Consider the following 27,807-nt stretch of genomic DNA (forward strand, 5'->3'; position numbering starts at 1 on the left):
TATGGGAATTCACACAGGGAGATGAAGTGCATGTATTGCTGCCCACCTTGAGCTCCAAATTACTCGCCAGGTGGCAAGGACCCTTTGAGGTCACACGACGAGTCAGAGATCTCGATTATGAGGTTAGGCGAACGGATAGGGGAGGGGCACATCAAATCTACCACCTCAACCTCCTCAAACCATGGAGGGAGGCGGTACCTGTAGCCTTGGTGATGGTAGTTCCGGAGAGGGCAGATCTCGGGCCGGAGGTATCTCCCAAATCAAGTTCATTCACCTCGGTCCCTTGCGGAGACCACCTCTCACTGTTGCAGCTTACAGACAAAACCACAGCGATTGCAGCCTGCCCGGCGCCCAAGACCAAAAAGAGGGTACGGGAGTTTTTGGGGCTGGCTGGCTACTACCGAAGATTTGTGCCTAGCTACTCTGATGTCACCAGCCCACTGACTGACCTTACTAAAAAGGGAGATCCCGATCTGGTCCAGTGGACAGAGTCGTGCCAAAAGGCCTTCCTTAAGGTAAAGTCCGCACTGTGTGGGGGGCCACTTTTGCATGCACCTGATTTCTCGCTCCTCTTTATTTTGCAGACTGATGCATCTGACAGGGGGCTGGGCGTGGTGCTCTCGCAGGAGGTGGGGGGGAGGAACGGCCAGTGCTATTTATTAGTCGCAAGCTCTCCTTCAGGGAGACAAAGTATAGTACCATCAAGAAGGAGTGTCTTGCGATTAAGTGGGCTGTTCTTACCCTCTGATACTACCTGCTGGGGTGGGCCTTCACCCTCTGTTCCGATCACGCTCCTCTGTAGTGGCTTCACCGCATGAAGGATACTAACGTGCGGATCACCTGTTGGTATCTGGCTCTCCAGTCCTTTAAGTTCATGGTGATACACAGTAGGCAGGCTGGATGTTGCCCCGGCCTGAGTCAGCTGTGGGGGTATGTGGCATGGGGGGTGTGGTCATGTGTCGGTCTGCGGGAGAGGGAGAGTGGTAAGGCTTGTCACCTGGGTCGTAATTATCTCTAACACCTGTCTCTCATTATAGTGATGGCAGAGGGAGACCTGAAAAGGCTTGCCAGAGCGTCAGAGTGAGGAGAGAGTGACCTACAAGCACAAACAGCCACGAGTGCTTATCTTTGTTTATTATTTAGTCTGTTCCGACGGTTACCGTCCATTGTGTGTGAAGCTGACAATTAAAAGATTGACCTTGAACCTGCTTTGCTGTCTCCTGACTCCTCCATTGCCCATGAACCAAAATCCTTTACAGTAATATTTACTTATAAGTTGAAGATTTTACTTTTTACATGATTGAACTGAGTACAGATGTAGAATTTTCTTAATATTTTTTACTTTAAGCTTATCCAAACTTATTTATTTAGGTAAAACGTACAAAATCTTTTCTGTCATATTTACTTCATATTTTACAATCATTTTTTCAGTGTGTGTGTGTGTATATATATATATATATATATATATATATATATAAACTCAGCAAAAAAAGAAATGTCCTCTCACTTTCAATTGCTTTTATTTTCAGCAAACTTAACGTGTAAATATTTGTATAAACAAAAAGATTCAACAACTAAGACATAAACTGAACAAGTTTCACAGACGTGACTAACAGAAATGAAATAATGTGTCCCTGAACTGGGGGGGGGGTTAACAGTCAGTATCTGGTGTGGCCACCAGCTGCATTAAGTACTGCAGTGCATCTCCTCCTGATGGACTGCACCAGATTTGCCAGATCTTGCTGTGAGATGTTACCTCACTCTTCCACCAAGGCACTTGCAAGTTCCCAGACATTTCTGGGGGGAATAGCCCTAGCCCTCACCTTCCGATCCAACAGGTCCCAGACGTGCTCAATGGGATTGAGATCCGGTCTTATTGCTGTCCATGGCAGAACACTGACATTCCTGTCTTGCAGGAAATCATGCACAGAACGAGCATTATGGCTGGTGGCATTGTCATGCTGGAGGGTCTTGTCAGGATGAGCCTGCAGGAGGGGTACCACATGAGGGAGGAGAATGTCTTCCCTGTAACGCATAGCATTGAGATTGCCTGCAATGACAACAAGCTCAGTCCGATGATGCTGTGACACACCACCCCAGACCATGACGGACCCTTCACCTCCAAATCGATCCAGAGTACAGGCCTCGGTGTAATGCTCATTCCTTTGACGATAATCTCGAGTCCGACCATCATCCCTGGTGAGACAAAACCGCGACTCGTCAGTGAAGAGCACTTTTTGCCAGTCCTTTCTGGTCCAGCAAAGGTGGGTTTGTGCCCATAGGCGACGTTGTTGCTGGTGATGTCTGGTAAGGACCTGCCTTACAACAGGCCTACAAGCCTCAGTCCAGCCTCTCTCAATCTATTGCGGACAGTCTGAGCACTGATGGAGTGATTGTACGTTCCTGGTGTAACTCGGGCAGTTGTTGTTGCCATCCTGTATCTGTCCTGCAGGTGTGATATTCGGATGTACCGATCCTGTTCAGGTGATATTACACGTGGTCTGCCACTGTGAGGATGATCAGCTGTCCTTCCTCTCTCCCTGTAGCACTGTCTTATGCGTCTCACAGTACAGACATTGCCATTTATTGCCCTGGCCACATCTGCAGTCCTCATGCCTAAGTTTTTTTAACTGTGACCTTAATTGCCTACCACCTGTAAGCTGTTAGTGTCTTAACGACCGTTCCACAGTTGCATGTTCATTCATTGTTTATGGTTCATTGAACAAGCATGGAAAACATTGTTTAAACCCTTTACAAAAAAGATCTGTAAAGTTATTTGGATTTTTACGAAGTTATTTTTAAAATACAGTGTCCTGAAAAAGGGATGTTTTTTTTTTTTTTTTTTGCTGAAACTCAGGATTGAGGTCAGGGCTTTATGATGGCCACACCAGTACCTTGACTGACCTTAAGCCATTTTGCCACAACTTCGGAGGTATGCTTGGGGTCATTGTCCATTTGGAAGACCCATTTGCAGTCAAGCTTTAACTTCCTGGCTGATGTCTTGAGATGTTGCTTCAATATATCCACATAATTTTCCTTCCTCATGATGCCATCTATTTTGTGAAGTGCACCAGTCCCTCCTGCAGCAAAGCACCCCCACAACATGATGCTGCCACCCCCATGCTTCACGTTTGGAATGGAGTTCTTTGGCTTGCAAGCCTCACCCTTTTTCCTCCAAACATAACGATGGTCATTATGGCCAAACAGTTCCATTTTTGTTTAATCAGACCAGAAGACATTTCTCCCCAAAAGTAAGATCTTTGTCCCCATGTGCACTTGCAAACTGTAGTCTGGCTTTTTTATTTTGGAGCATCGGCTTCTTCCTTGCCAAGCAGCCTTTCTGTTTATGTCGATATAGGACTCATTTTACTGTTGATATAGATACTTGTCTACCTGTTTCCTCCAGCATCTTTGCAAGGTCCTTTGCTGTTGTTCTGGGATTGATTTGCACTTTTTGCACCAAAGTACGTTCATCTCTAGGAGACAGAATGCCTCTCCTTCCTGAGCTGTATGATGGCTGTGTGGTCCCATGGTGTTTATTCTTGCATACTATTGTTTGTACAGATTAGCGTGGTACCTTCAGGCATTTGGGAATTGCTCCAACCAGACTTGTAGAGGTCCACAAATTTATTTATTATTTATTATTATTATTATTATTATTATACATTTTTTTAATTGGCTGATTTCCCCATGATGTCAAGCAAAGAGGCACTTAGTTTGAAAGTAGGCCTTAAAATACAGCCACAGGTACAGCTCCTATTCAGTACATCTCCTATCAGAAGCTAATTGTGTGAAGGCTTGACATCATTTTCTGGAATTTTCCAAGCTGCTTAAAGGCTTAGTGAACTTATTGTATGAAAACTTCTGACCCACTGGAATTGTGATATAGTCAATTAAAGTGAAACAATCTGTCTGTTTCGAAAAATTACTTGCGTCATGCACAAAGTAGATGTGCTAAACGACTTGCCAAAACTAAAGTTTGCTCATTTGAAATCTGTGGAGTGGTTAAAAAGATTTGTTTTAATGACTTCAACCTAAGTGTATATAAACTTATGACTTCAACCGTATATATATATATATATATATATATATATATATATATATATATATCCATCCTGTGTGGTGTTAATGCAATCAGAATTTTTCGTTTTATCAAAGAACTCATAATCTAACAGAAACACACACACACACACACACCTGTAATAAATGAGGAAGCATACAGGAAAATATGACAACACAGGCCAAAATAGAGATTGCTGTTCAGTGATAAACTCGTGTGGACGTGTTGCGCATGCGCAAAATGTACTGAAGCATGTAGAGCGTGCAGATGTGTGACTCCGCCCTCACCGTCTACATCATGCTGGAGCACAGATTCCTTAAATACCGAGGAGCTCATTTTCCTTAACTAAAACACATGCTCACACATTTCAGGTACTCTTAGACAAACTTATTAACGCCATGCGTTGCAAAATGAGTTACTGCCTGCCATACTCGCCCGGATCCTCTCCAACTTATTCTGGGAGATTAATGTCATATAGAACACGATGCAGGTAAATGTTATGTTTTTGTAATAATAATAATTAAACGTGATGCGTCTCTCTACGGCTGTAAGAACATAAATGTGAGAAATGTGTTTTGGTGTGAGATTCTACTATAACTATAGGGTATTATATTAGATATTTAATGTTATGTCTGAATTGCGTACTGGTGTTGGAAGCATGCCGCATGTCACGTACGATCCGTCTTAATCGTAACGAAAACTATGAATATGTATGAAAAGCGTGAATATAAATAATCTGTACCTCTATATAAAAGTGTAAAAGCTCTATAATTAAATATCCATGCCTACTTTTGTGTAAATGCTTTGCGCACACAAAAGTATGAAATGTGCTCTGTGATTATCATGTATTATTAATTAATTATTAGGCCTATTAATAAAGTAAAGCCTCGAGGATTTTAAATTTGCGGTGTAAATATAAGGGTGCGTACCATCACGACGCGTTGTTGCCTTCATAAACAAGACGCGAAACTGAACGGGACAAGGCAATGGGTTTGAGATGCAGTTTTTAAAATGGAAATACTTTTAACGTAATTTGGCGTAGTGAAAACGCGAGACTGTGTGAACAGCCCCTAACAACATTAAGATAAGTAATCACTTAAGAGGAAAACGTTTTTGTTATTCATTTTTGGCTAGCTATTTGAGCATCATACTTGCATGCATTTGTACAGTACTTATATCAAAGTTAAAGGTAAATCTTACAGCACTTGACTGGATGAAGTTTTATGCCCTTTTATATCATTTTGCTTGATGTTCTGCACCTTCTACTGGTGTTTTCATAATGAAAGTGTGGTAGTCTGAAAAAAATCTTATCAAATATATTGGGGAACAAGTGAACATTTAACATGAGTAATACAACTGAAGTTATAAATGTAATATATAATAAATTGGCAATAATAAACTAGTTAATTTAAAATCTTTCAACATGTATTGAAATCGGTGTATGATGTCTGTCACTAATATTTGTTTCAGTGACTGAAATCATATTTGTGTGCCACACAGCACACTAACTCTTCATTTTAAATATTGCATATTGGGTAATTGCGCAATGTTGACATGCTGGTTTGAATGTATGTGCATGACTGATGAGTATCTTTTATTGTTGCACTGAACCGAACACGTATGATTTGATAGGATACGTGATGATAAGCACAAGAAGGAAATGTCATCAAAATTTGGTGTTTGAAATTATTGCTGGGTGAAAGTTGGCAGTTCGTTGGAAGTGTGATTAATCTGATATGATGTAACGTGCATGGCAGGACTTGAATATTCCTTAGAATAACTCCTCAGTCTCAATTCTTGATATTTTATTTTTAGGCTAACAATGTCTTTGTTTTCTTTCTGCAGTGCCTCTGGCGCCAGCGTTGTTGCCATTGATAACAAAATAGAGCAAGCTATGGTGAGTATTTGAATTCTCTCATAATGGTCAATGACTTGAAGCTAATTTTTTTTTTTGTCCAGATCTATTAAATTATTCAAAAAACACAAAGGCAATTCACACAAAACAATTATTTTAATACACCTCTTCTACGATGAACATGTTTTCAGCTCCTGAGTTCGAAGTCTTTTTGATTTGTTTTCTGGAGCTTAAAGTAAAAAATATCTAAGTGGTGTAACCGTCCAGAAACAATAAAGAATAAGAATAGTCAGTCACATTAAAAGCTGAAATTCTTGAAAAATGTTGGCATGAGCAGTGAAAAATAATATTTTATTAGTATTTCTTTAAAAACAAATTAGCAGAAAGCATTTTAGAATATTAATTTTGAATTTTTATTGAATTCAGTGAATTTTTTCAGATTTATGCATTTGAATCTCATTGCTAAATTCCATTAAATGTAATTATCTTTAACAAATAAAATAAATAAAACCTTAATATTTAAATTGTATTAATTTAATCTTGTTGAAAATTACACAATTCAATTTGATAGAATTTTGTTATGAATTTCAAATGTGTAAATGTTAAAAATAGGCAAAATTATTTTTTTGAGTGTATTTGAAAGACTTTTGTCCACCAAATCAAAGTCATGTGATGTGACCAACATGCAGGTTGCTAATTTGTTGTGTTGTGACAAAAAAACAGGGAGGACCCTCAAGACAGTTTGTGGGGGAAAAAAGAAATAAAATAATAATAATAATAATAATACACACAGATCAGCCACATTAAAACCACCTGCCTAATATTGTGTAGGTCCCCCTCGTGCTGCCAATACAGCACCAACCCGCATCTCAGAATAACATTCTGAGATTATATTCTTCTCACCACAATTGTACAGAGCGGTTATCTGAGTTACTGTAGACTTTGTCAAATCAAACCAGTCTGGCCATTCTCTGTTGATCTCTCTCATCAACAAGGATTTCCATCCACAGAACTGCTGCTCACTGGATGTTTTTTTGTTTCTGGCACTATTCGGAGTAAATTCTAGAGACTGTAATGCATGAAAATCCCAGGAGATCAGCAGTTACAGAAATACTCAAACCAGCCCATCTGGCACCAACAATCATTCCACGGTCCAAATCACTGAGATGACATTTTGTTCCCTATTCTGATGGTTGACGTGAACATTAACTGAAGCTCCTGACCCGTATCTGAATGATTTTATGCACTGCACTGCTGCCATAATCACATGGTGCCAGACGGGCTGGTTTGAGTATTTCTGTAACTGCTGATCTCCTGGGATTTTCACGCACAACAGTCTCTAGAATTTACTCCGAATGGTGCCAAAAACAAAATACATCCAGTGAGCGGCAGTTCTGCGGATGGAAATGCCTTGTTGATGAGAGAGGTCAACAGAGAATGGCCAGACTGGTTTGAACTGACAAAGTCTACGGTAACTCAGATAACCACTCTGTACAATTGTGGTGAGAAGAATATTATCTAAGAATGCTATTCTGAGATGTGGGTTGGCGCTGTTTTGGCGGCACGAGGGGGACCTACACAATGTTAGGCAGGTGGTTTTAATGTTGTGGCTGATAGGTGTGTGTGTGTATATATTATATATACACTGACGTATGCAGAATGGGGGCTACAGGGGCGCAAGCCCCTGCCCCTTTCGTTCACAAATGTAAAGGTGCCCTTTTAAGTGGAGGTGCCTTTAAGAGCGCTGAGATTTAAGCGGAGGTGACTCTGTCCATGTCCTTTCGCCCCTGCTAAGGTCTGTGTATGTCACTGTGTGTGTGTGTATATATATATATATATATATATATATATATATATATATATTTGTAGGAGATTTTACAGTTAAGACCCAAGGACCAGATATGATGAATGAAGACCAGGAGTCAGAGATGCAATCAATTGAAGAAGATTTTACTGAAGAATAGTTTGCAGTTTCATCAAGCAGAAGTCAGCTTCACACTCACAAGGAGTTCGTAGGCCGCTCTCCATACATTCTCATTACAGCAGCAATTATACTCTCACACAGGTCACTAAGCTACGTCATCATGTCAGGTTGAATGATTCTGATTGGTTAAGACACTGATAAACTTTGAAAATTTCACATATGGGCTGTTAGCCAGTAGAATATCTCCACTGATTATCAGGACGTCAGTCAAATCCCAGTTTAGGCACAAAGTGACCCACTGAGGCCACCAATCTGAGGTACTAGATGCCAGTTTGTCCCGTCAGATGGTCATCTCACCTCCCCTGCATGCCATTTGTTCATGTCAGGTCCTGTGACAAAAGAGTAGCAGAAACGCAGCTTTTTTCAAGGTTGGAATTGGTCGAGCTCTAGCTGTAACACGGAAAAATTCCCAAAACGTACTGATTAGATATGCTTTCTCTCAGTAAGAGGTTCAGACAGTATTCATCATTATTCTCTAGTGATTGAAGATGAAAAGTAAAGTAAATGCTTTAACTAAGAATTGTCATGTAGGCAACAGGCCTGAGTGACCCCCCAGTGACCTAGGCTGTCAGGGTCAGCTAGAAGCGTAAATATAGGTTTTTAACAGGTGTTGGGTGCTTTTCTTATAAACACACAAAGAGACAGCACGTTTCAGACATGTAATTTTATTACTAGTAAATCTCAGAAGCTTGAAGTCATTCAAATGATTTGATATATAGAAGGATAAATATTGATTAATAACTCATTACAAATCACTCAAAGGATATATATATATATATATATATATATATATATATATGAGGCAGGGGATTCCAGAATCCTTCCCCCCCCCCCCCCTTTTTCAATATATATATATACATACACACACACACACACACACACACACATACAACCCCAATTCCGAAAAAGTTGGGACAAAAAACAAAAATTTATTATTTGTAAATTATAATCATCCTTGGCTATATTGAAAGCTCTACAACTACACATTATATGAAGTTTTACCCTGTGAATTTCATCGTTTTTTTTATTTTATTTTTTATATGTACAGTAATTTTAAAGTATTTTAATACCTTTTACTTGATGGTTACACCACTTGACATTTTTTAAAGTCAATAAATACATTTCTTGTACAGCATGTTTAGAAATGTTTTTCAAAAATGTGTTGGACCAACATGGACAAAAAGATTACATTTCTACGTACTTGACATATGTGTTTTAAACTAGATTTTTAAAAGATTTTAAATTATCAACTAGGACAACCTTATTTGTCAATGACCCATAAATCTAAAAGAACTTTCTCTACACTATTCCTCATAATAAAGCCCCAAATTGCTGTTAGTTTGTAATGAGTTTTTTTTTTCCTTCAGGATCTCGTCAAAAGCCATTTAATGTATGCTGTGCGTGAAGAAGTGGAGGTCTTGAAAGAGCAGATTAAGGAACTCTATGAGAGGAACTCTGCTCTGGAGAGAGAAAACGCAGTATTAAAATCTCTGGCCAACACTGATCAGTTAAGCCAGCTCACCCCTCAAATCAACAACCCTGGAAGCACTTCTCCCCAACAGACAGCAGTGAACGCAATCCTCCAGGAAGGAAGCAAACTTGTGGCCTTGCCCCCACAACCCAACGTGTCCACGGCGTGAAGAACATTTTATTGTAAAAATCTGCAAAGGATTTTTTGTTTCCAGTCTTGTTTGCCACCAACTTGTGGAGAGCCATGCTTCAGTTGTATGTGCTGCTTGGCTTTCCCAGTATTAGACAATCATTTTGGGAGAGCTTTTATTTGGCTGGCGGGATGAGGGTTGCAGCAGGTCGCCCTCCGTATGGGCTACTTGCGGGTGTAGGAGAATGCAAAAGGGTTCGGAAGGAACGGGTGGAGATGGCAGTTTAGCAGGAAGCCATTGGTGTATGTCAAGGTTTAATACAAATTAAACTCAATTAACAGCATTTGAGGCGTAATATGGTGTTCAATAAAATAATATTTGGACTTGTCTTTCCTTTATTTAAGAAAAAGCAAAAATTGCAATTACAGCGAGACATTTACAATGGAAGTGAATGGGGCCAGTCCATAAATGCTAAAATACACACCATTTCAAAAGCATAGCCACAAGATGGAAGCATTATGTGTTAACATGATTTTAGTGATGATTTTAGTGATGAATGTTTCTGTCTTGTGGCTATACTTTTGAAATGGTGTGTATTTTAGCATTTATGGACTGGCCCCATTCGCTTTCATTGTAAGTGCTTCACTGTAACCGCTTTTTTTTTTTTGTTGTTGTTGTTGTTGTAATAAACGAGAGTAAATCAACACTTGGGGTAATCAACATCATGCCACAAGTGCTGCTGATTGAGTTCAACTTGTATCAAACCCCGGAACATTCCTATTAGTATACCATGGAAAGGCTTGGAGATTTGTGTTTTTCCAGAGCCCATGTTCTACAGCATGATTTAGATCCTTTTTTCTGTTTAGTTTTACTGTTTGCATATAAATATTTATTAGAGGGCTGCTATTTTCTTAATGTAAATGAACAATGTAACAGAGGTCTATTATATAAAGAAACTTTCTTTTGGTTTCTAAAGTGTAAAAGTAAATGTCAATGCATTTAGTTTAATTTGCATCAAGTTTTTGGCAATAATGTCCCCATGGCACAGTTCCAACACTAAAAGTGATTCATCTTTGGCATTGCTACTATACAGGCCTGTATTGTTGGATTGGTGGGGGTTGAATGTACATGTGTATACAGTAGATTTTAAAGCATTATAAGCATAGCTGGTTGTACAGGTGAGCACCAGTTTTCAAGTATTTCTCTTTTTTGGATTTTTATTAAGTATAATTGCCATACTTCCCCAACATACTTCTGCTTTTTTTTTTTTTAAATCTGGGATGGGGAAAAAGCTGTGAATTTGTTCATACAAACGTATTTGTAACCAAAGATGAAAAGCTGTGTTTTGTAATGCACATTTTCTTGCTCGCTCTTTTTTTTTTTTTTTTTTTTCTTACTGTCACATCAAACAATCTTTTGTTTCTGGTTATTATGTTCTGCATGATATATCAGACCATTTAAAAAAAAAACATTTTTTTAAAATTCTTTTTTTTTTTTATGTATAATAATTTAATAATAATTTAAAGCAGTCTGTGAATGATGTTGTCTGACTATTTGGACGGTGAAGGGTAATTTCTGGTTTATTGGAGAAAAAGCCCCATAATAAACAGAGCTGATGGCGGGGAAAAAATGAGCCATCTGTTTTCATTTGCATGGTGTTGTAAAAACTAATATCCAAATTAATGTTTATTGCATTACATAAAATTTATGTAATGAATTACAGGTTATATTTCAAGGCGTAGTTTACACTGATCACTAAACATACAATACAATACAATAATAATCACAAAGAATAAATACAAGTAAAATTAATCCAAAACAAGGGTTTCAGATATGATTTTAAATTCAATTTAAGTATTGGGCATGTTTGTTTTAATGTCTTTTGTGCCTCTTGTACCATGGATTTTTACAGCAATCTTATTTTTTTTGGAGCCAGATCGAAATGATGTACAATCACTGTACATCATTATATATCACCTGATGGATGCTTTTATTTTTTGCTTGGTTTTTCTTTTTTTGTTGAAGGAAATGTAGTATACAAGCAAAATGTATTGAACTTGATCACTGAGCCTTTGAAAATATCTTAAAAAGTACCCTTGTAATGTGCTGTTTTGAAAAGTTTCGTTTTCTGTCAAAAATAAATTACTGTTCTATTGAGAACTGAACATTTTAAATGTTTTCAAAAGTTCTTGTGACTTGCAGATAATACACATAAGAAGCAACTAGCAGCGAACCTCTCACAAAGGGATCAGTTTACAACAATGCTTGTCTTGCATGTCAGCATTTTGGTTAAATGATGAGCATACAAACTGACATAAATTGATAACTTTTCTTTGGAGTTTTTCATGACTTTTCACACATAATGTATGCATGTTAACCTAGCTAAACTAAGGCCACGTCCACACTAATCTCTACGTTTGAAAACTGTTTTAAGTTTCCTATGTCATTGTTTACTAAAGTATGTATTAATGCAGAGACTTTTCAAAGCGCTCCATTTTTGGTGGAGAAAAAAGGTAGTTCTTGTGTGGATGAGAGACATACGTAGCAAAACTAATGCATTTTTAAATGAAAATGTGTTAGTAATCCGTTTTAAACCTCGCTTTTCAGTTTCCCAATGTTATATTTTTCCAAAGTAAGCAGTAATGGAGAGAGTTTACAAAGCGCTGTTTTCAGTGGAGGAAACAGTTTTCTAGTGTGGATTAGAGGTGTAAACGCAGCTAAATTAATGTGTTTTTAAAAGAAATTGTGCTCGCACTTTATATTAGGTGTCTTTAACTACTACGTACTAACATTAAAATACATACAATACAATGTATTTACTGTGTAGCTACATGTTATTCTGCTAAATTCTCAGAAGATTGACATTTGCTGGTAATAAGTTTGATGTATGGGTAGGTTTAAAGTAGGGGTAGGGTTAGGGGTTAGAGTTGGATTTTAGGGTAAGGGTTGGATTAGGGTTAGGTTTAGGGGTAAGGTTAACAGTTTAACAAAGTTAGAGTTATAGCAAATGTAATTAAATGCAGGTATTTTAAATGTAAGTATAATGCTACAACATGTACATAAAAAGTACATAGTATCAAATGGCTAAGTACATAGTTGTTAAAGACATTGTATTAATAAACCATTTTCGTTTAAAAACTCAGTTTCAGTTTCCTAACGTCATCGTTATCTAAATTTGGAGAGTTTTCTAAGCGCTCCATTTTCGATGGAGGAAACTGTTGTTCTAGTGTGGATGAAAGGTGTAAATGTAGCAAAATGTATGTTTTTTCAAGCGAAAATGAATCGGTAATCCATTTTTGTTTGAAAACTCCATTTTCAGTTTCTTAAAGGCATCCATTTCCTAAGTAAGCAGTAATGGAGAGTTACGAAGCGCTCTGTTTTCAATGGAGGAAACGGTTGTTCTAGAGTGGGTTAGAGGGTTTATCCTTTTGATTTTTCACAAAATTCTAACCTTTAATTGAAGTAAAACAATTGAAAGAGGGGAAATATCTCATTATTAAATAAATATTTTTCTCCAAAACATGTTGGCCACAATTATTGGCAACCCTAGAAATTCTTATGAGTAAAATATATCTGAAGTATATTCCCATTATTTCCCATATTTGACATTTTTTAGTGCATCAGGGTGACTAGGAACATGAAATTGTTCAGCCATGACTTCCTGTTTCACAGGGATATAAATATGAGGTAACACACAGGCCAAATTCTCTTAATCATCAATCACAGTGTGTTAGACTAAAGCAGGGGTAGCCAACCCTGCTCCTGGAGAGCTACCTTCCTGCAGAGTTCAGCTCCAACGCACCTGCCTCTAATTTTAAAGTAATCTTAAAGACCTTGATCAGCTGGTTCATGTGTGTTTGATTAGGGTTGGATCTAAACTCTGCAGAAAGGTAGCTCTCCAGGAGCAGGGTTGGCTACCCCTGGACTAAAGAATATAGTTCCGATGAACGGCAAAAAGTTGTTGAGCTTCACAAAATGGGAAGTGGCTATAAGAAAATAGCCAAAGCATTGAAAATGCCCATTTCCACCATCAGCGCGATAATTAAGAAGTTCCAGTCAACTGGAGATCTTAAGAATCGGCCTGGAAAAGGACGTGTCTATATTGTCTCCACGCATAGTGTGAAGGATGGTTCAAGTGTTTTGAAACTAATGTTGTAGTATGTAAAGTTAAATTAGAAATTTTTGGATACAATCACTAAAGTATTTTGGGAAGGGAAAAAACTCTGCATAGCATGCCATAAATAACTCCTTCAATAAGAAATAAAAATATCCCCTTGGATCTAACTGCCAAATGCAAAGAACCTTAAAATGACCCAGTTTCCATGTGCCTGTAATTACATGACATGCCTGCTGTGTGACTCACTGAATATGGTATGTAGTTGAGGGACAGGTGTACTACTGTTTCTTTAATGACGAGTAACAGACCCATTATAACAAATAAACAGCGCCACCATGTGGTCAAATTAAAGGAGACACCAAGCACAACCACATACATGGTTTTTCTAATTTTCTAAATGACAGTATCTGTGGTGTGCTGTGAGAAAAATAATAACAATAAAAAATTAACAATAGGGTAAAAAGTTGCAAAATTAAGGAACTGTCTATGAAACAATTTTATTACTATAGTAATTTAAACAAAAATGGTGGTAGGAAGCCCTACTGGATTCAACTGGATTTAAAGGTCTATCCTCAACTTAAAAAAATTATGGACAATTTTTTAATCAATGTTTTATTTGTTCACTTTACATGAACATTTACAGTTAAACAAATGAAATTCAACATAAATGACTATAAAATATGTGAGTTCATTAAAGAAATTTCACTGTTGACAACTATTGCAGATAATATAGCTATCATCTTCTTTGCAGACAAACTCTGCACATCTTGCACAAAACAAATTTTCACCTTTTTGTCTATGACTCTGGACAGATTTTGCACAATTTCTTTTGGTGGGAAAGAGATACAGTAAGTCAAAAGTTTGGACACACCTATTAATTCTTTTTTATGATTATTTTCCACATTTTAGAATAACAGTAAAGTCATCAAAATTAAGCAGTGTCCAAAAATGGTGCACAAATCAAACTTCTTACATATTAAAACATTCTTACTGACAAAACTGATAAAAAAATACGATGATGAGTCAAAATGACATAGAAAATGTGTACGGGTCATTTTGACCCCCTTTATGAAGACTTGGTGTAGTGATACAAAAGCAGTAATTTTTCGGAACGTATGACCAATCAATTTGGAAATGACACTGGTTAGGGTCACAAACAATATTTGTAAAAACTACTTGGAATTTCAAGTGTACAAATGGTATTTTTCATAAAATGCAAAAAAATTACATCATATTGGGTCAATTTGACCCACTTTCTGGGGCAAAAAGAAAAGAAAACTATATGTTTGCTCTGAGAAGAATCTGTAATTTATCTTTTCTGTTACTTACAATATTACATTACTTGAAAACATTAAAAGAAACCATAATGGTCCATTTTAGGGGCCATTCAGACTGAATGTGTTCTTGCATTAAAAAAGCTAGATGCAGCATAATGAAAGGAACACAATGCAGGTGTCTTGAGGTGTGCTTATAAAAGTTAAAGTTCTTTTACCCCTAACATGGCATCTAAAAAAAACCTCGGCACTCCTTCGTGAAATGCTAAAAAAAACAAACAAAAAAACAAAACAACGAAATGCAGCACAGACATCCATCTATAGAAAAACAATTGACAAACAGCGCAGATGGATCCCAATATGCGTTTTGTATGAATGCACCCTTAGGCCACGTCCTCACTAATACTCATTCAAATATTCATTTGAAAACACATTGATTTCGCAACGTTTACATCTCTCATCCACACTAGAAAAGTGTTTTCTTCCACCGAGAATGGAGCCTTATGAAAATGCTCTCCATTACCCCATTTTTGTAAAACAATAGTATAAGGAAACTGAAAATGAGTTATCAAATGAAAACGGATTACTGTGGACTTGGCCCAAGGCTACTGGAAAGGCTCGTGTCTGAGAAATTAGAAAAAGGTGCAATAGCCACAATTTCATACATCTCCCCCCCCACCCGGGCTCCTGAATCATTTGTAATTTACTGCAAGTCCATATTGTTTGTTTAAACGTAAGAAAAGTATGTCTTCCAAGACCTGTGCGTTCATTGACAATGCCGGTTCGGAAAGGATAAACTTGAGGCATGAATTTGCACGTTCTAAGCTCACTTGTGTTACAGGGAGTGCAATGACATTCATAGCAAGTTTATGTAAGTCTGGGTTAGTGGGGGCGATGCTTGCCCAGTACTTGAAAAGACACTCGCTACGTTTAAGACGTGCTCCTCTTGAGTAGACATCCAAAAGGGACGATATGGAAACATGAGAACTCTGCACTGTTGTGGCCTGCAGTTCTTTTGCCATCAACAGCTGTTCAATCTCATCATCTTCCTCAGATGACTGGGATGGTGTGCACTGTGTACTAGTCGCGCTGTTGGCGGATACATTTTTAATGGCTTCCCAGGCACGAGTTAAGTGAAGTTTAGCCCTTTCTGTTTGATGTTCTGTAAGAAAAAGTCGGTATCTAGGATCGAGAAATAAAGCAGCCACAAAGGCATCACTGTCAAAAAGTCTAGTTTGCCGTACCTTGAGACACTGGACTAGTCGTTTCGCGAAGAGGTTGTCGATTTTGTCTGTGCAAAGTACACACTGGAGCCAAACGCCGTAGAAGTCACCTGCCGTAAGCTGGTCAGACTGGAGGCTTTTCGCTGCGATTTTCGCAGGTTTCAATGCGCACACCAAGTTGGCTATATCCTGCCATTCGTTCTCAATTAAATGCAGTGCTTTTATGGCTGGAGCCATATCCTCACAGAAGCTCCTGAGCTCCAAAAGCCACTCAAGCATATCATGTGTCGACTGCCAGCATGTCGCACAGTCGACAATGGCCCTCTCGTGCCCCATTTTTTTCCGAGGAATGACAATGTTCTGTGCGCGCAACTCTTTAGCAACGCGCCTTGCTTTACAAATCAAGCTGGATGACCATTTCTCTTTTAATGCATCATCAATTGCTAATTGAAAGGTATGAGCAGGACACCTGACACTGCGCAACACATGTCCTTGCGTCACAGAATCAAGTTCAATGTCTAACTCCTGACTTCCGACTTCAGCCTCGGTTAGCTCCTCTTTCACCAGTGTGATCGCAGCATCAGTTTCATTCTCGTTGATAGACAGGTCACCTTCTTGCATATCGGACAGTAAATAAACTTCTTTCACCATGTTAACGCCATTATCTGATGTTACGGAGTACACTTGGCGCAATTCAACATTATATTCATGCAAGACATCCTTTGCAACTGATGAGATGTATGCAGTCGTGTGCCGTTCCGTTAGCTCCTTAACGGCCAATGTGTGCATAACAATTTTGTCTCCATCAGCGTATTGTACATTTATACAAAGAACAGTTCGGTCTCTGCATGTAGCTGAATCAATTTTAAGCATCAGAAGTCTTCCATTTAACTCATTCTTAAGCTGTTCCCTCTCCCCCTGAGCAACATCGGACACCATTTCACAGATGTTTGTTGAATTGATGGCAAAGTCATTTCCAATAGCCTCTTGTATTGGGTCTATAATTTTCCTGAAGCCCGAGTCCTCCATTAACGACAACGGTCTCCCGTTAATGGTTACTAGCTCTATGCATGCATCTTTTATGATATCGGGACTTAATTGGACATGCAGGCCTGCGATCTTTGGCCTTTTCACAACAGCCACATCCAGAGTTGTTAGTCCATCTACAAATGCTGGTCTCTTTTGGGCGGATGTCTCAGCATGCTCTGCTGGATGTCTACGCTGAAGGTGTCTCTGCAGGTTGCCTCCATGGTGCCCAGATATTTCTGCCCCGCATCCTTCAATTTTGCAGAAAGACTTATTAGAGACCTTGTCATAAAAGAAATACCGATGCGCTGGATTCTCTTGGTGGCGACCCATCTGAAAAAAGACCATGTATTGTCAATGTTTTAGTCATAGTTTCTGTCTTTACATTTAGGCTATTGTTGTTTTAAAGAAACAACTGAAGAGAGGTAATTTGATGGGTTTATCCATGTGGCACAGAATTTGTGGGGAGGCTAAGACTTATTTTAGACTTCCATTGTTAAACTGGCAAAGGTCATCACCTCATAGATTATTTGGGTATGAAAAAGATCCATTACAAATTTGTTTGTTATGAAATATAAGAAGGAAATATACAGTTAACGATTGCTAAATATGGACATCTGTCAGTTGAGCCTGTTTTTTTTGTTTGTTTTTTTTAGCCAGTATAGACTTGTTAAAAAAACATGTTGAGCCTTCGCCATGCCAGTTTGGTCACTTGTTTAATTTATTACTTGTTGTAAAACCATGGTACAGTTTGTGGTTATGGTTTTACAACAAATACCATAGTTCAACTGGAAAAACTGTAGTAAAACCATGGTACATTTTGTGGTTATGGTCTTACAACAAATACCACAGTTCAACTATAATTACTGTAGTAAAACCATGGTAAATTTTGTGGCTATGGTTTCACAACAAATACCATAGTTCAACTATAATTACTGTAGTAAAACCATGGTAACTTTTGTGGTTATGGTTTTACAACAAATACCATAATTCAATGATAAAAACTGTAGTAAAACCATAGTAAATTTTGTGGTAATGGTTTTACAAGAAATACCACAGTTCAACTATAAAAACTGTAGTAAAACCATGGTAAATTTTGTGGCTATGGTTTTACAACAAATACCACAGTTCAACTATAATTACTGTAGTAAAACCATGGTAAATTTTGTGGCTATGGTTTCACAACAAATACCATAGTTCAACTATAATTACTGTAGTAAAACCATGGTAACTTTTGTGGTTATGGTTTTACAACAAATACCATAGTTCAACTATAATTACTGTAGTAAAACCATGGTAACTTTTGTGGTTATGGTTTTACAACAAATACCATAGTTCAACTATAATTACTGTAGTAAACCATGGTAAATTTTGTGTCTATGGTTTAACAACAAATACCACAGTTCAACTATAATTACCATAGTAAAACCATGGTAACTTTTGTGGCTATGGTTTTACAACAAATACCACAGTTCAACTATAATTACTGTAGTAAAACCATGGTAACTTTTTGTGGTTATGGTTTTACAACAAATACCACAGTTCAACTATAATTACAGTGGTAAAACCATGGTAAATTTTGTGGCTATGGTTTTACAACAAATACCACAGTTCAACTATAATTACTGTAGTAAAACCATGGTAAATTTTGTGGCTATGGTTTTACAACAAATACCATAGTTCAACTGGAAAAACTGTAGTAAAACCATGGTACATTTTGTGGTTATGGTTTTACAACAAATACCATAGTTCAACTATAAAAACTGTAGTAAAACCATGGTAAATTTTGTGGTTATGGTTTTACAACAAATACCATAGTTCAACTGGAAAAACTGTAGTAAAACCATGGTACATTTTGTGGTTATGGTCTTACAACAAATACCATAGTTCAACTATAAAAACTGTAGTAAAACCATGGTAACTTTTGTGGTTATGGTTTTACAACAAATACCACAGTTCAACTATAATTACTGTAGTAAAACCATGGTAAATTTTGTGGTTATGATTTTACAACAAATACCATAGTTCAACTATAATTACTGTAGTAAAACCATGGTAAATTTTGTGGTTATGGTTTTACAACAAATACCATAGTTCAACTATAATTACTGTAGTAAAACCATGGTAAATTTTGTGGCTATGGTTTTACAACAAATACCATAGTTCAACTATAATTACTGTAGTAAAACCATGGTAAATTTTGTGGCTATGGTTTCACAACAAATACCATAGTTCAACTGGAAAAACTGTAGTAAAACCATGGTACATTTTGTGGTTATGGTCTTACAACAAATACCATAGTTCAACTATAAAAACTGTAGTAAAACCATGGTAACTTTTGTGGTTATGGTTTTACAATAAATACCATAGTTCAACTATAATTACTGTGGTAAAACCATGGTAAATTTTGTGGCTATGGTTTTACAACAAATAACATAGTTCAACTATAATTACTGTGGTAAAACCATGGTAAATTTTGTGGCTATGGTTTAACAACAAATACCATAGTTCAACTATAATTACCGTAGTAAAACCGTGGTAAATTTTGTGGTTATGGTTTTACAACAAATACCATAGTTCAACTATAATTACTGTAGTAAAACCATGGTAAATTTTGTGGTTATGATTTTACAACAAATACCATAGTTCCACTATAATTACCGTGGTAAAACCATGGTAACATATGTGGTTATGGTTTTACAACAAATACCATAGTTCAACTATAATTACTGTAGTAAAACCATGGTAAATTTTGTGGTTATGATTTTACAACAAATACCATAGTTCCACTATAATTACTGTAGTAAAACCATGGTAAATGTTGTTATAGTTTTACAGCAAATACCACAGTTCAATTACAATTACTGTAGTAAAACCATGGTAAATTCTGTGGCTATGGTTTTACAACAAATACTATAGTTCAACTATAATTACCATAGTAAAACCATGGTAAATTCTGTGGTTATGGTTTTACAACAAATACCACAGTTCAACTATAATTACTGTAGTAAACCATGGTAAATGTTGTTATAGTTTTACAACAAATACCACAGTTCAACTATAATTACTGTAGTAAAACCATGGTAACTTTTGTGGTTATGGTTTTACAACAAATACCATAGTTCAACTATAATTACTGTAGTAAAACCATAGTAACTTTTGTGGTTATAGTTTTACAACAAATACCATAGTTCAACTATAATTACTGTAGTAAACCATGGTAAATGTTGTTATAGTTTTACAACAAATACCATAGTTCAACTTTAATTACTGTAGTAAAACCATGGTAAATTTTGTGGTTATGCTTTTACAACAAATACCACAGTTCAACTATAATTACTGTAGTGAAATCATGGTAACTTTTGTGGTTATGGTTTTACAACAAATACCATAGTTCAACTATAATTACTGTAGTAAACCATGGTAAATGTTGTTATAGTTTTACAACAAATACTATAGTTCAACTATAATTGCTGTAGTAAAACCATGGTAAATTTTGTGGTTATGGTTTTACAACAAATACCACAGTTCAACTATAATTACTGTAGTCAAACCATGGTAAATTTTGTGGCTATGGTTTTACAACAAATACCACAGTTCAACTATAATTACTGTAGTAAAACCATGGTAAATTTTGTGGCTATGGTTTTACAACAAATACCATAGTTCAACTGGAAAAACTGTAGTAAAACCATGGTACATTTTGTGGTTATGGTCTTACAACAAATACCATAGTTCAACTATAAAAACTGTAGTAAAACCATGGTAACTTTTGTGGTTATGGTTTTACAATAAATACCATAGTTCAACTATAATTACTGTGGTAAAACCATGGTAAATTTTGTGGCTATGGTTTTACAACAAATAACATAGTTCAACTATAATTACTGTAGTAAAACCATGGTAACTTTAGTGGTTATGGTTTTACAACAAATAACATAGTTCAACTATAATTACTGTGGTAAAACCATGGTAAATTTTGTGGCTATGGTTTAACAACAAATACCATAGTTCAACTATAATTACCGTAGTAAAACCTTGGTAAATTTTGTGGTTATGGTTTTACAACAAATACCATAGTTCAACTATAATTACTGTAGTAAAACCATGGTAAATTTTGTGGTTATGATTTTACAACAAATACCATAGTTCCACTATAATTACTGTGGTAAAACCATGGTAACATATGTGGTTATGGTTTTACAACAAATACCATAGTTCAACTATAATTACTGTAGTAAAACCATGGTAAATTTTGTGGTTATGATTTTACAACAAATACCATAGTTCCACTATAATTACTGTAGTGAAACCATGGTAAATTTTGTGGTTATGCTTTTACAACAAATACCACAGTTCAACTATAATTACTGTAGTAAACCATGGTAAATGTTGTTATAGTTTTACAACAAATACCACAGTTCAACTATAATTACTGTAGTAAAACCATGGTAACTTTTGTGGTTATGGTTTTACAACAAATACCATAGTTCAACTATAATTACTGTAGTAAAACCATGGTAAATGTTGTTATAGTTTTACAACAAATACCATAGTTCAACTTTAATTACTGTAGTAAAACCATGGTAAATTTTGTGGTTATGCTTTTACAACAAATAACATAGTTCAACTATAAAAACTGTAGTAAAACCATGGTAAATTTTGTGGCTATGGTTTTACAACAAATACCACAGTTCAACTATAATTACTGTAGTAAAACCATGGTACATTTTGTGGTTATGGTCTTACAACAAATACCATAGTTCAACTATAAAAACTGTAGTAAAACCATAGTAACTTTTGTGGTTATAGTTTTACAACAAATACCATAGTTCAACTATAATTACTGTAGTAAACCATGGTAAATGTTGTTATAGTTTTACAACAAATACCATAGTTCAACTGGAAAAACTGTAGTAAAACCATGGTACATTTTGTGGTTATGGTTTTACAACAAATACCATAGTTCAACTATAAAAACTGTAGTAAAACCATGGTAAATTTTGTGGTTATGGTTTTACAACAAATACCATAGTTCAACTGGAAAAACTGTAGTAAAACCATGGTACATTTTGTGGTTATGGTCTTACAACAAATACCATAGTTCAACTATAAAAACTGTAGTAAAACCATGGTAACTTTTGTGGTTATGGTTTTACAACAAATAACATAGTTCAACTATAATTACTGTGGTAAAACCATGGTAAATTTTGTGGCTATGGTTTAACAACAAATACCATAGTTCAACTATAATTACCGTAGTAAAACCTTGGTAAATTTTGTGGTTATGGTTTTACAACAAATACCACAGTTCAACTATAATTACTGTAGTAAAACCATGGTAGATTTTGTGGCTATGGTTTTACAACAAATACCATAGTTCAACTATAATTACTGTAGTAAAACCATGGTAAATTTTGTGGTTATGGTTTTACAACAAATACCATAGTTCAACTATAATTACTGTAGTAAAACCATGGTAAATTTTGTGGCTATGGTTTTACAACAAATACCACAGTTCAACTATAATTACTGTAGTAAAACCATGGTAAATTTTGTAGTTATGATTTTACAACAAATACCATAGTTCAACTATAATTACTGTAGTAAAACCATGGTAAATTTTGTGGTTATGGTTTTACAACAAATACCATAGTTCAACTATAATTACTGTAGTAAAACCATGGTAAATTTTGTGGCTATGGTTTTACAACAAATACCATAGTTCAACTATAATTGCCGTAGTAAAACCATGGTAAATTTTGTGGTTATGGTTTTACAACAAATACCACAGTTCAACTATAATTACTGTAGTAAAACCATGGTAAATTTTGTGGCTATGGTTTTACAACAAATACCACAGTTCAACTATAATTACTGTAGTAAAACCATGGTAAATTTTGTGGCTATGGTTTTACAACAAATACCATAGTTCAACTGGAAAAACTGTAGTAAAACCATGGTACATTTTGTGGTTATGGTTTTACAACAAATACCATAGTTCAACTATAAAAACTGTAGTAAAACCATGGTAAATTTTGTGGTTATGGTTTTACAACAAATACCATAGTTCAACTGGAAAAACTGTAGTAAAACCATGGTACATTTTGTGGTTATGGTCTTACAACAAATACCATAGTTCAACTATAAAAACTGTAGTAAAACCATGGTAACTTTTGTGGTTATGGTTTTACAATAAATACCATAGTTCAACTATAATTACTGTGGTAAAACCATGGTAAATTTTGTGGCTATGGTTTTACAACAAATAACATAGTTCAACTATAATTACTGTAGTAAAACCATGGTAACTTTAGTGGTTATGGTTTTACAACAAATAACATAGTTCAACTATAATTACTGTGGTAAAACCATGGTAAATTTTGTGGCTATGGTTTAACAACAAATACCACAGTTCAACTATAATTACTGTAGTAAAACCATGGTAAATTTTGTGGCTATGGTTTTACAACAAATACCACAGTTCAACTATAATTACTGTGGTAAAACCATGGTAAATTTTGTGGCTATGGTTTTACAACAAATACCATAGTTCAACTGGAAAAACTGTAGTAAAACCATGGTACATTTTGTGGTTATGGTTTTACAACAAATACCATAGTTCAACTATAAAAACTGTAGTAAAACCATGGTAAATTTTGTGGTTATGGTTTTACAACAAATACCATAGTTCAACTGGAAAAACTGTAGTAAAACCATGGTACATTTTGTGGTTATGGTCTTACAACAAATACCATAGTTCAACTATAAAAACTGTAGTAAAACCATGGTAACTTTTGTGGTTATGGTTTTACAATAAATACCATAGTTCAACTATAATTACTGTGGTAAAACCATGGTAAATTTTGTGGCTATGGTTTTACAACAAATAACATAGTTCAACTATAATTACTGTAGTAAAACCATGGTAACTTTAGTGGTTATGGTTTTACAACAAATAACATAGTTCAACTATAATTACTGTGGTAAAACCATGGTAAATTTTGTGGCTATGGTTTAACAACAAATACCATAGTTCAACTATAATTACCGTAGTAAAACCTTGGTAAATTTTGTGGTTATGGTTTTACAACAAATACCATAGTTCAACTATAATTACTGTAGTAAAACCATGGTAAATTTTGTGGTTATGATTTTACAACAAATACCATAGTTCCACTATAATTACTGTGGTAAAACCATGGTAACATATGTGGTTATGGTTTTACAACAAATACCATAGTTCAACTATAATTACTGTAGTAAAACCATGGTAAATTTTGTGGTTATGATTTTACAACAAATACCATAGTTCCACTATAATTACTGTAGTGAAACCATGGTAAATTTTGTGGTTATGCTTTTACAACAAATACCACAGTTCAACTATAATTACTGTAGTAAACCATGGTAAATGTTGTTATAGTTTTACAACAAATACCACAGTTCAACTATAATTACTGTAGTAAAACCATGGTAACTTTTGTGGTTATGGTTTTACAACAAATACCATAGTTCAACTATAATTACTGTAGTAAAACCATGGTAAATGTTGTTATAGTTTTACAGCAAATACCACAGTTCAATTACAATTACTGTAGTAAAACCATGGTAAATTCTGTGGCTATGGTTTTACAACAAATACTATAGTTCAACTATAATTACCATAGTAAAACCATGGTAAATTCTGTGGTTATGGTTTTACAACAAATACCACAGTTCAACTATAATTACTGTAGTAAACCATGGTAAATGTTGTTATAGTTTTACAACAAATACCACAGTTCAACTATAATTACTGTAGTAAAACCATGGTAAATTTTGTGGTTATGCTTTTACAACAAATACCACAGTTCAACTATAATTACTGTAGTGAAATCATGGTAACTTTTGTGGTTATGGTTTTACAACAAATACCATAGTTCAACTATAATTACTGTAGTAAACCATGGTAAATGTTGTTATAGTTTTACAACAAATACTATAGTTCAACTATAATTGCTGTAGTAAAACCATGGTAAATTTTGTGGTTATGGTTTTACAACAAATACCACAGTTCAACTATAATTACTGTAGTCAAACCATGGTAACTTTTGTGGTTATGGTTTTACAACAAATACCATAGTTCAACTATAATTACTGTAGTAAAACCATGGTAACTTTTGTGGTTATAGTTTTACAACAAATACCACAGTTCAACTATAATTACTGTAGTAAACCATGGTAAATGTTGTTATAGTTTTACAACAAATACCATAGTTCAACTTTAATTACTGTAGTAAAACCATGGTAAATTTTGTGGTTATGCTTTTACAACAAATACCACAGTTCAACTATAATTACTGTAGTGAAATCATGGTAACTTTTGTGGTTATGGTTTTACAACAAATACCATAGTTCAACTATAATTACTGTAGTAAACCATGGTAAATGTTGTTATAGTTTTACAACAAATACTATAGTTCAACTATAATTGCTGTAGTAAAACCATGGTAAATTTTGTGGTTATGGTTTTACAACAAATACCACAGTTCAACTATAATTACTGTAGTCAAACCATGGTAAATTTTGTGGCTATGGTTTTACAACAAATACCACAGTTCAACTATAATTACTGTAGTAAAACCATGGTAAATTTTGTGGCTATGGTTTTACAACAAATACCATAGTTCAACTGGAAAAACTGTAGTAAAACCATGGTACATTTTGTGGTTATGGTCTTACAACAAATACCATAGTTCAACTATAAAAACTGTAGTAAAACCATGGTAACTTTTGTGGTTATGGTTTTACAATAAATACCATAGTTCAACTATAATTACTGTGGTAAAACCATGGTAAATTTTGTGGCTATGGTTTTACAACAAATAACATAGTTCAACTATAATTACTGTAGTAAAACCATGGTAACTTTAGTGGTTATGGTTTTACAACAAATAACATAGTTCAACTATAATTACTGTGGTAAAACCATGGTAAATTTTGTGGCTATGGTTTAACAACAAATACCATAGTTCAACTATAATTACCGTAGTAAAACCTTGGTAAATTTTGTGGTTATGGTTTTACAACAAATACCATAGTTCAACTATAATTACTGTAGTAAAACCATGGTAAATTTTGTGGTTATGATTTTACAACAAATACCATAGTTCCACTATAATTACTGTGGTAAAACCATGGTAACATATGTGGTTATGGTTTTACAACAAATACCATAGTTCAACTATAATTACTGTAGTAAAACCATGGTAAATTTTGTGGTTATGATTTTACAACAAATACCATAGTTCCACTATAATTACTGTAGTGAAACCATGGTAAATTTTGTGGTTATGCTTTTACAACAAATACCACAGTTCAACTATAATTACTGTAGTAAACCATGGTAAATGTTGTTATAGTTTTACAACAAATACCACAGTTCAACTATAATTACTGTAGTAAAACCATGGTAACTTTTGTGGTTATGGTTTTACAACAAATACCATAGTTCAACTATAATTACTGTAGTAAAACCATGGTAAATGTTGTTATAGTTTTACAGCAAATACCACAGTTCAATTACAATTACTGTAGTAAAACCATGGTAAATTCTGTGGCTATGGTTTTACAACAAATACTATAGTTCAACTATAATTACCATAGTAAAACCATGGTAAATTCTGTGGTTATGGTTTTACAACAAATACCACAGTTCAACTATAATTACTGTAGTAAACCATGGTAAATGTTGTTATAGTTTTACAACAAATACCACAGTTCAACTATAATTACTGTAGTAAAACCATGGTAACTTTTGTGGTTATGGTTTTACAACAAATACCATAGTTCAACTATAATTACTGTAGTAAACCATGGTAAATGTTGTTATAGTTTTACAACAAATACCACAGTTCAACTATAATTACTGTAGTAAAACCATGGTAACTTTTGTGGTTATGCTTTTACAACAAATACCACAGTTCAACTATAATTACTGTAGTGAAATCATGGTAACTTTTGTGGTTATGGTTTTACAACAAATACCATAGTTCAACTATAATTACTGTAGTAAACCATGGTAAATGTTGTTATAGTTTTACAACAAATACTATAGTTCAACTATAATTGCTGTAGTAAAACCATGGTAAATGGTGTGGTTATGGTTTTACAACAAACAGCATTTGTAAATTGTATAATTGTTGTATTATCCCAAAAGGTCTGCATCACATTGCAATAAAAACACTTTCTACATAAGTTTTGCAAATTTGGCACATGTTTTTACTGAACATTAAATCTTACTCTCATAAATTTGTTACGAGCTGGATATATTTTCATTTCAAATTTTAGGTGCAGCTCTTTGTATTAAGGGGGACAGGAAATGAAAGACGTTTACTTCGTTGTGGTAAACATACCTCTGTCCAGTTGTTAGATGTCGCTCTGTGATCGTCTCACTCTCTGTCATACAGCATGTTCATAGTTAATAGACTGCTAAATTAAAACGATTAGACGGAACGAAGAAATGACGTTATTTACCGTTTAAACGTCATTTAGAAAACGTGTTTTAGTTCAGAAGGATTAAAAGATGGTTACGTTTTCGTTTTTGTTCCTGTAACAATTTCGTTCGTTTCCGGTTTCGATCCTCCTTCTTTCATTGAACGTCTGATCGCAAAGTAAAATAGCGC

The 27,807-nt window shown here is 35.2% G+C and overlaps 2 protein-coding genes across 6 annotated transcripts in view; one reads left to right on the forward strand and one right to left on the reverse strand.

Annotated features, from left to right (window-relative positions):
• LOC127438695 (TSC22 domain family protein 2-like) overlaps window positions 1-12,328 on the forward strand; it is a 50,719-nt gene extending 38,391 nt beyond the window's left edge. The window contains exons 3-4 of one of the 3 annotated variants that reach the window (XR_007896801.1): window positions 5,906-5,957; window positions 9,267-9,285. Coding sequence is in view for 2 of the 3 variants with exons in the window: in XM_051694473.1 (XP_051550433.1) it covers window positions 5,906-5,957; window positions 9,267-9,539 (325 nt within the window). In the remaining variant the exon portion in view is untranslated. Of the gene's footprint in view, window positions 1-5,905; window positions 5,958-9,266 lie in introns of all 3 variants that reach the window. The other 2 variants (XM_051694473.1, XM_051694474.1) reach the window with 2 other exon arrangements.
• LOC127438696 (uncharacterized) lies at window positions 820-27,746 on the reverse strand. Of its 3 annotated transcripts, none has more exons than XM_051694479.1 (3): window positions 27,538-27,746; window positions 16,136-17,473; window positions 820-964 (listed from the first exon to the last, which is right to left on the reverse strand). In XM_051694479.1, exons 2-3 carry the CDS (start codon window positions 17,471-17,473, stop codon window positions 953-955), a joined length of 1,350 nt encoding a protein of 449 aa, XP_051550439.1. In that variant the 5' UTR covers window positions 27,538-27,746; the 3' UTR covers window positions 820-952. The 3 variants fall into 3 exon arrangements, with proteins under 3 accessions (XP_051550439.1, XP_051550438.1, XP_051550437.1); XM_051694478.1 differs by lacking the exon at window positions 820-964 and adding an exon at window positions 7,443-8,228; XM_051694477.1 differs by lacking the exon at window positions 820-964 and having other exon boundaries at window positions 13,661-17,473.
• Between the last annotated feature and the right edge of the window lie 61 nt (window positions 27,747-27,807).

The sequence above is a fragment of the Myxocyprinus asiaticus genome, chromosome 50 (genome assembly GCF_019703515.2).
Source record: "Myxocyprinus asiaticus isolate MX2 ecotype Aquarium Trade chromosome 50, UBuf_Myxa_2, whole genome shotgun sequence".
NCBI classification, from domain to species: Eukaryota; Metazoa; Chordata; class Actinopteri; order Cypriniformes; family Catostomidae; genus Myxocyprinus; species Myxocyprinus asiaticus.

Excerpts from the sequence above, each read along its gene's own strand:
- LOC127438696 (XM_051694477.1), bottom strand. The coding sequence starts at position 17,473 with ATGGGTCGCCACCAAGAGAATCCAGCGCATCGGTATTTCTTTTATGAC.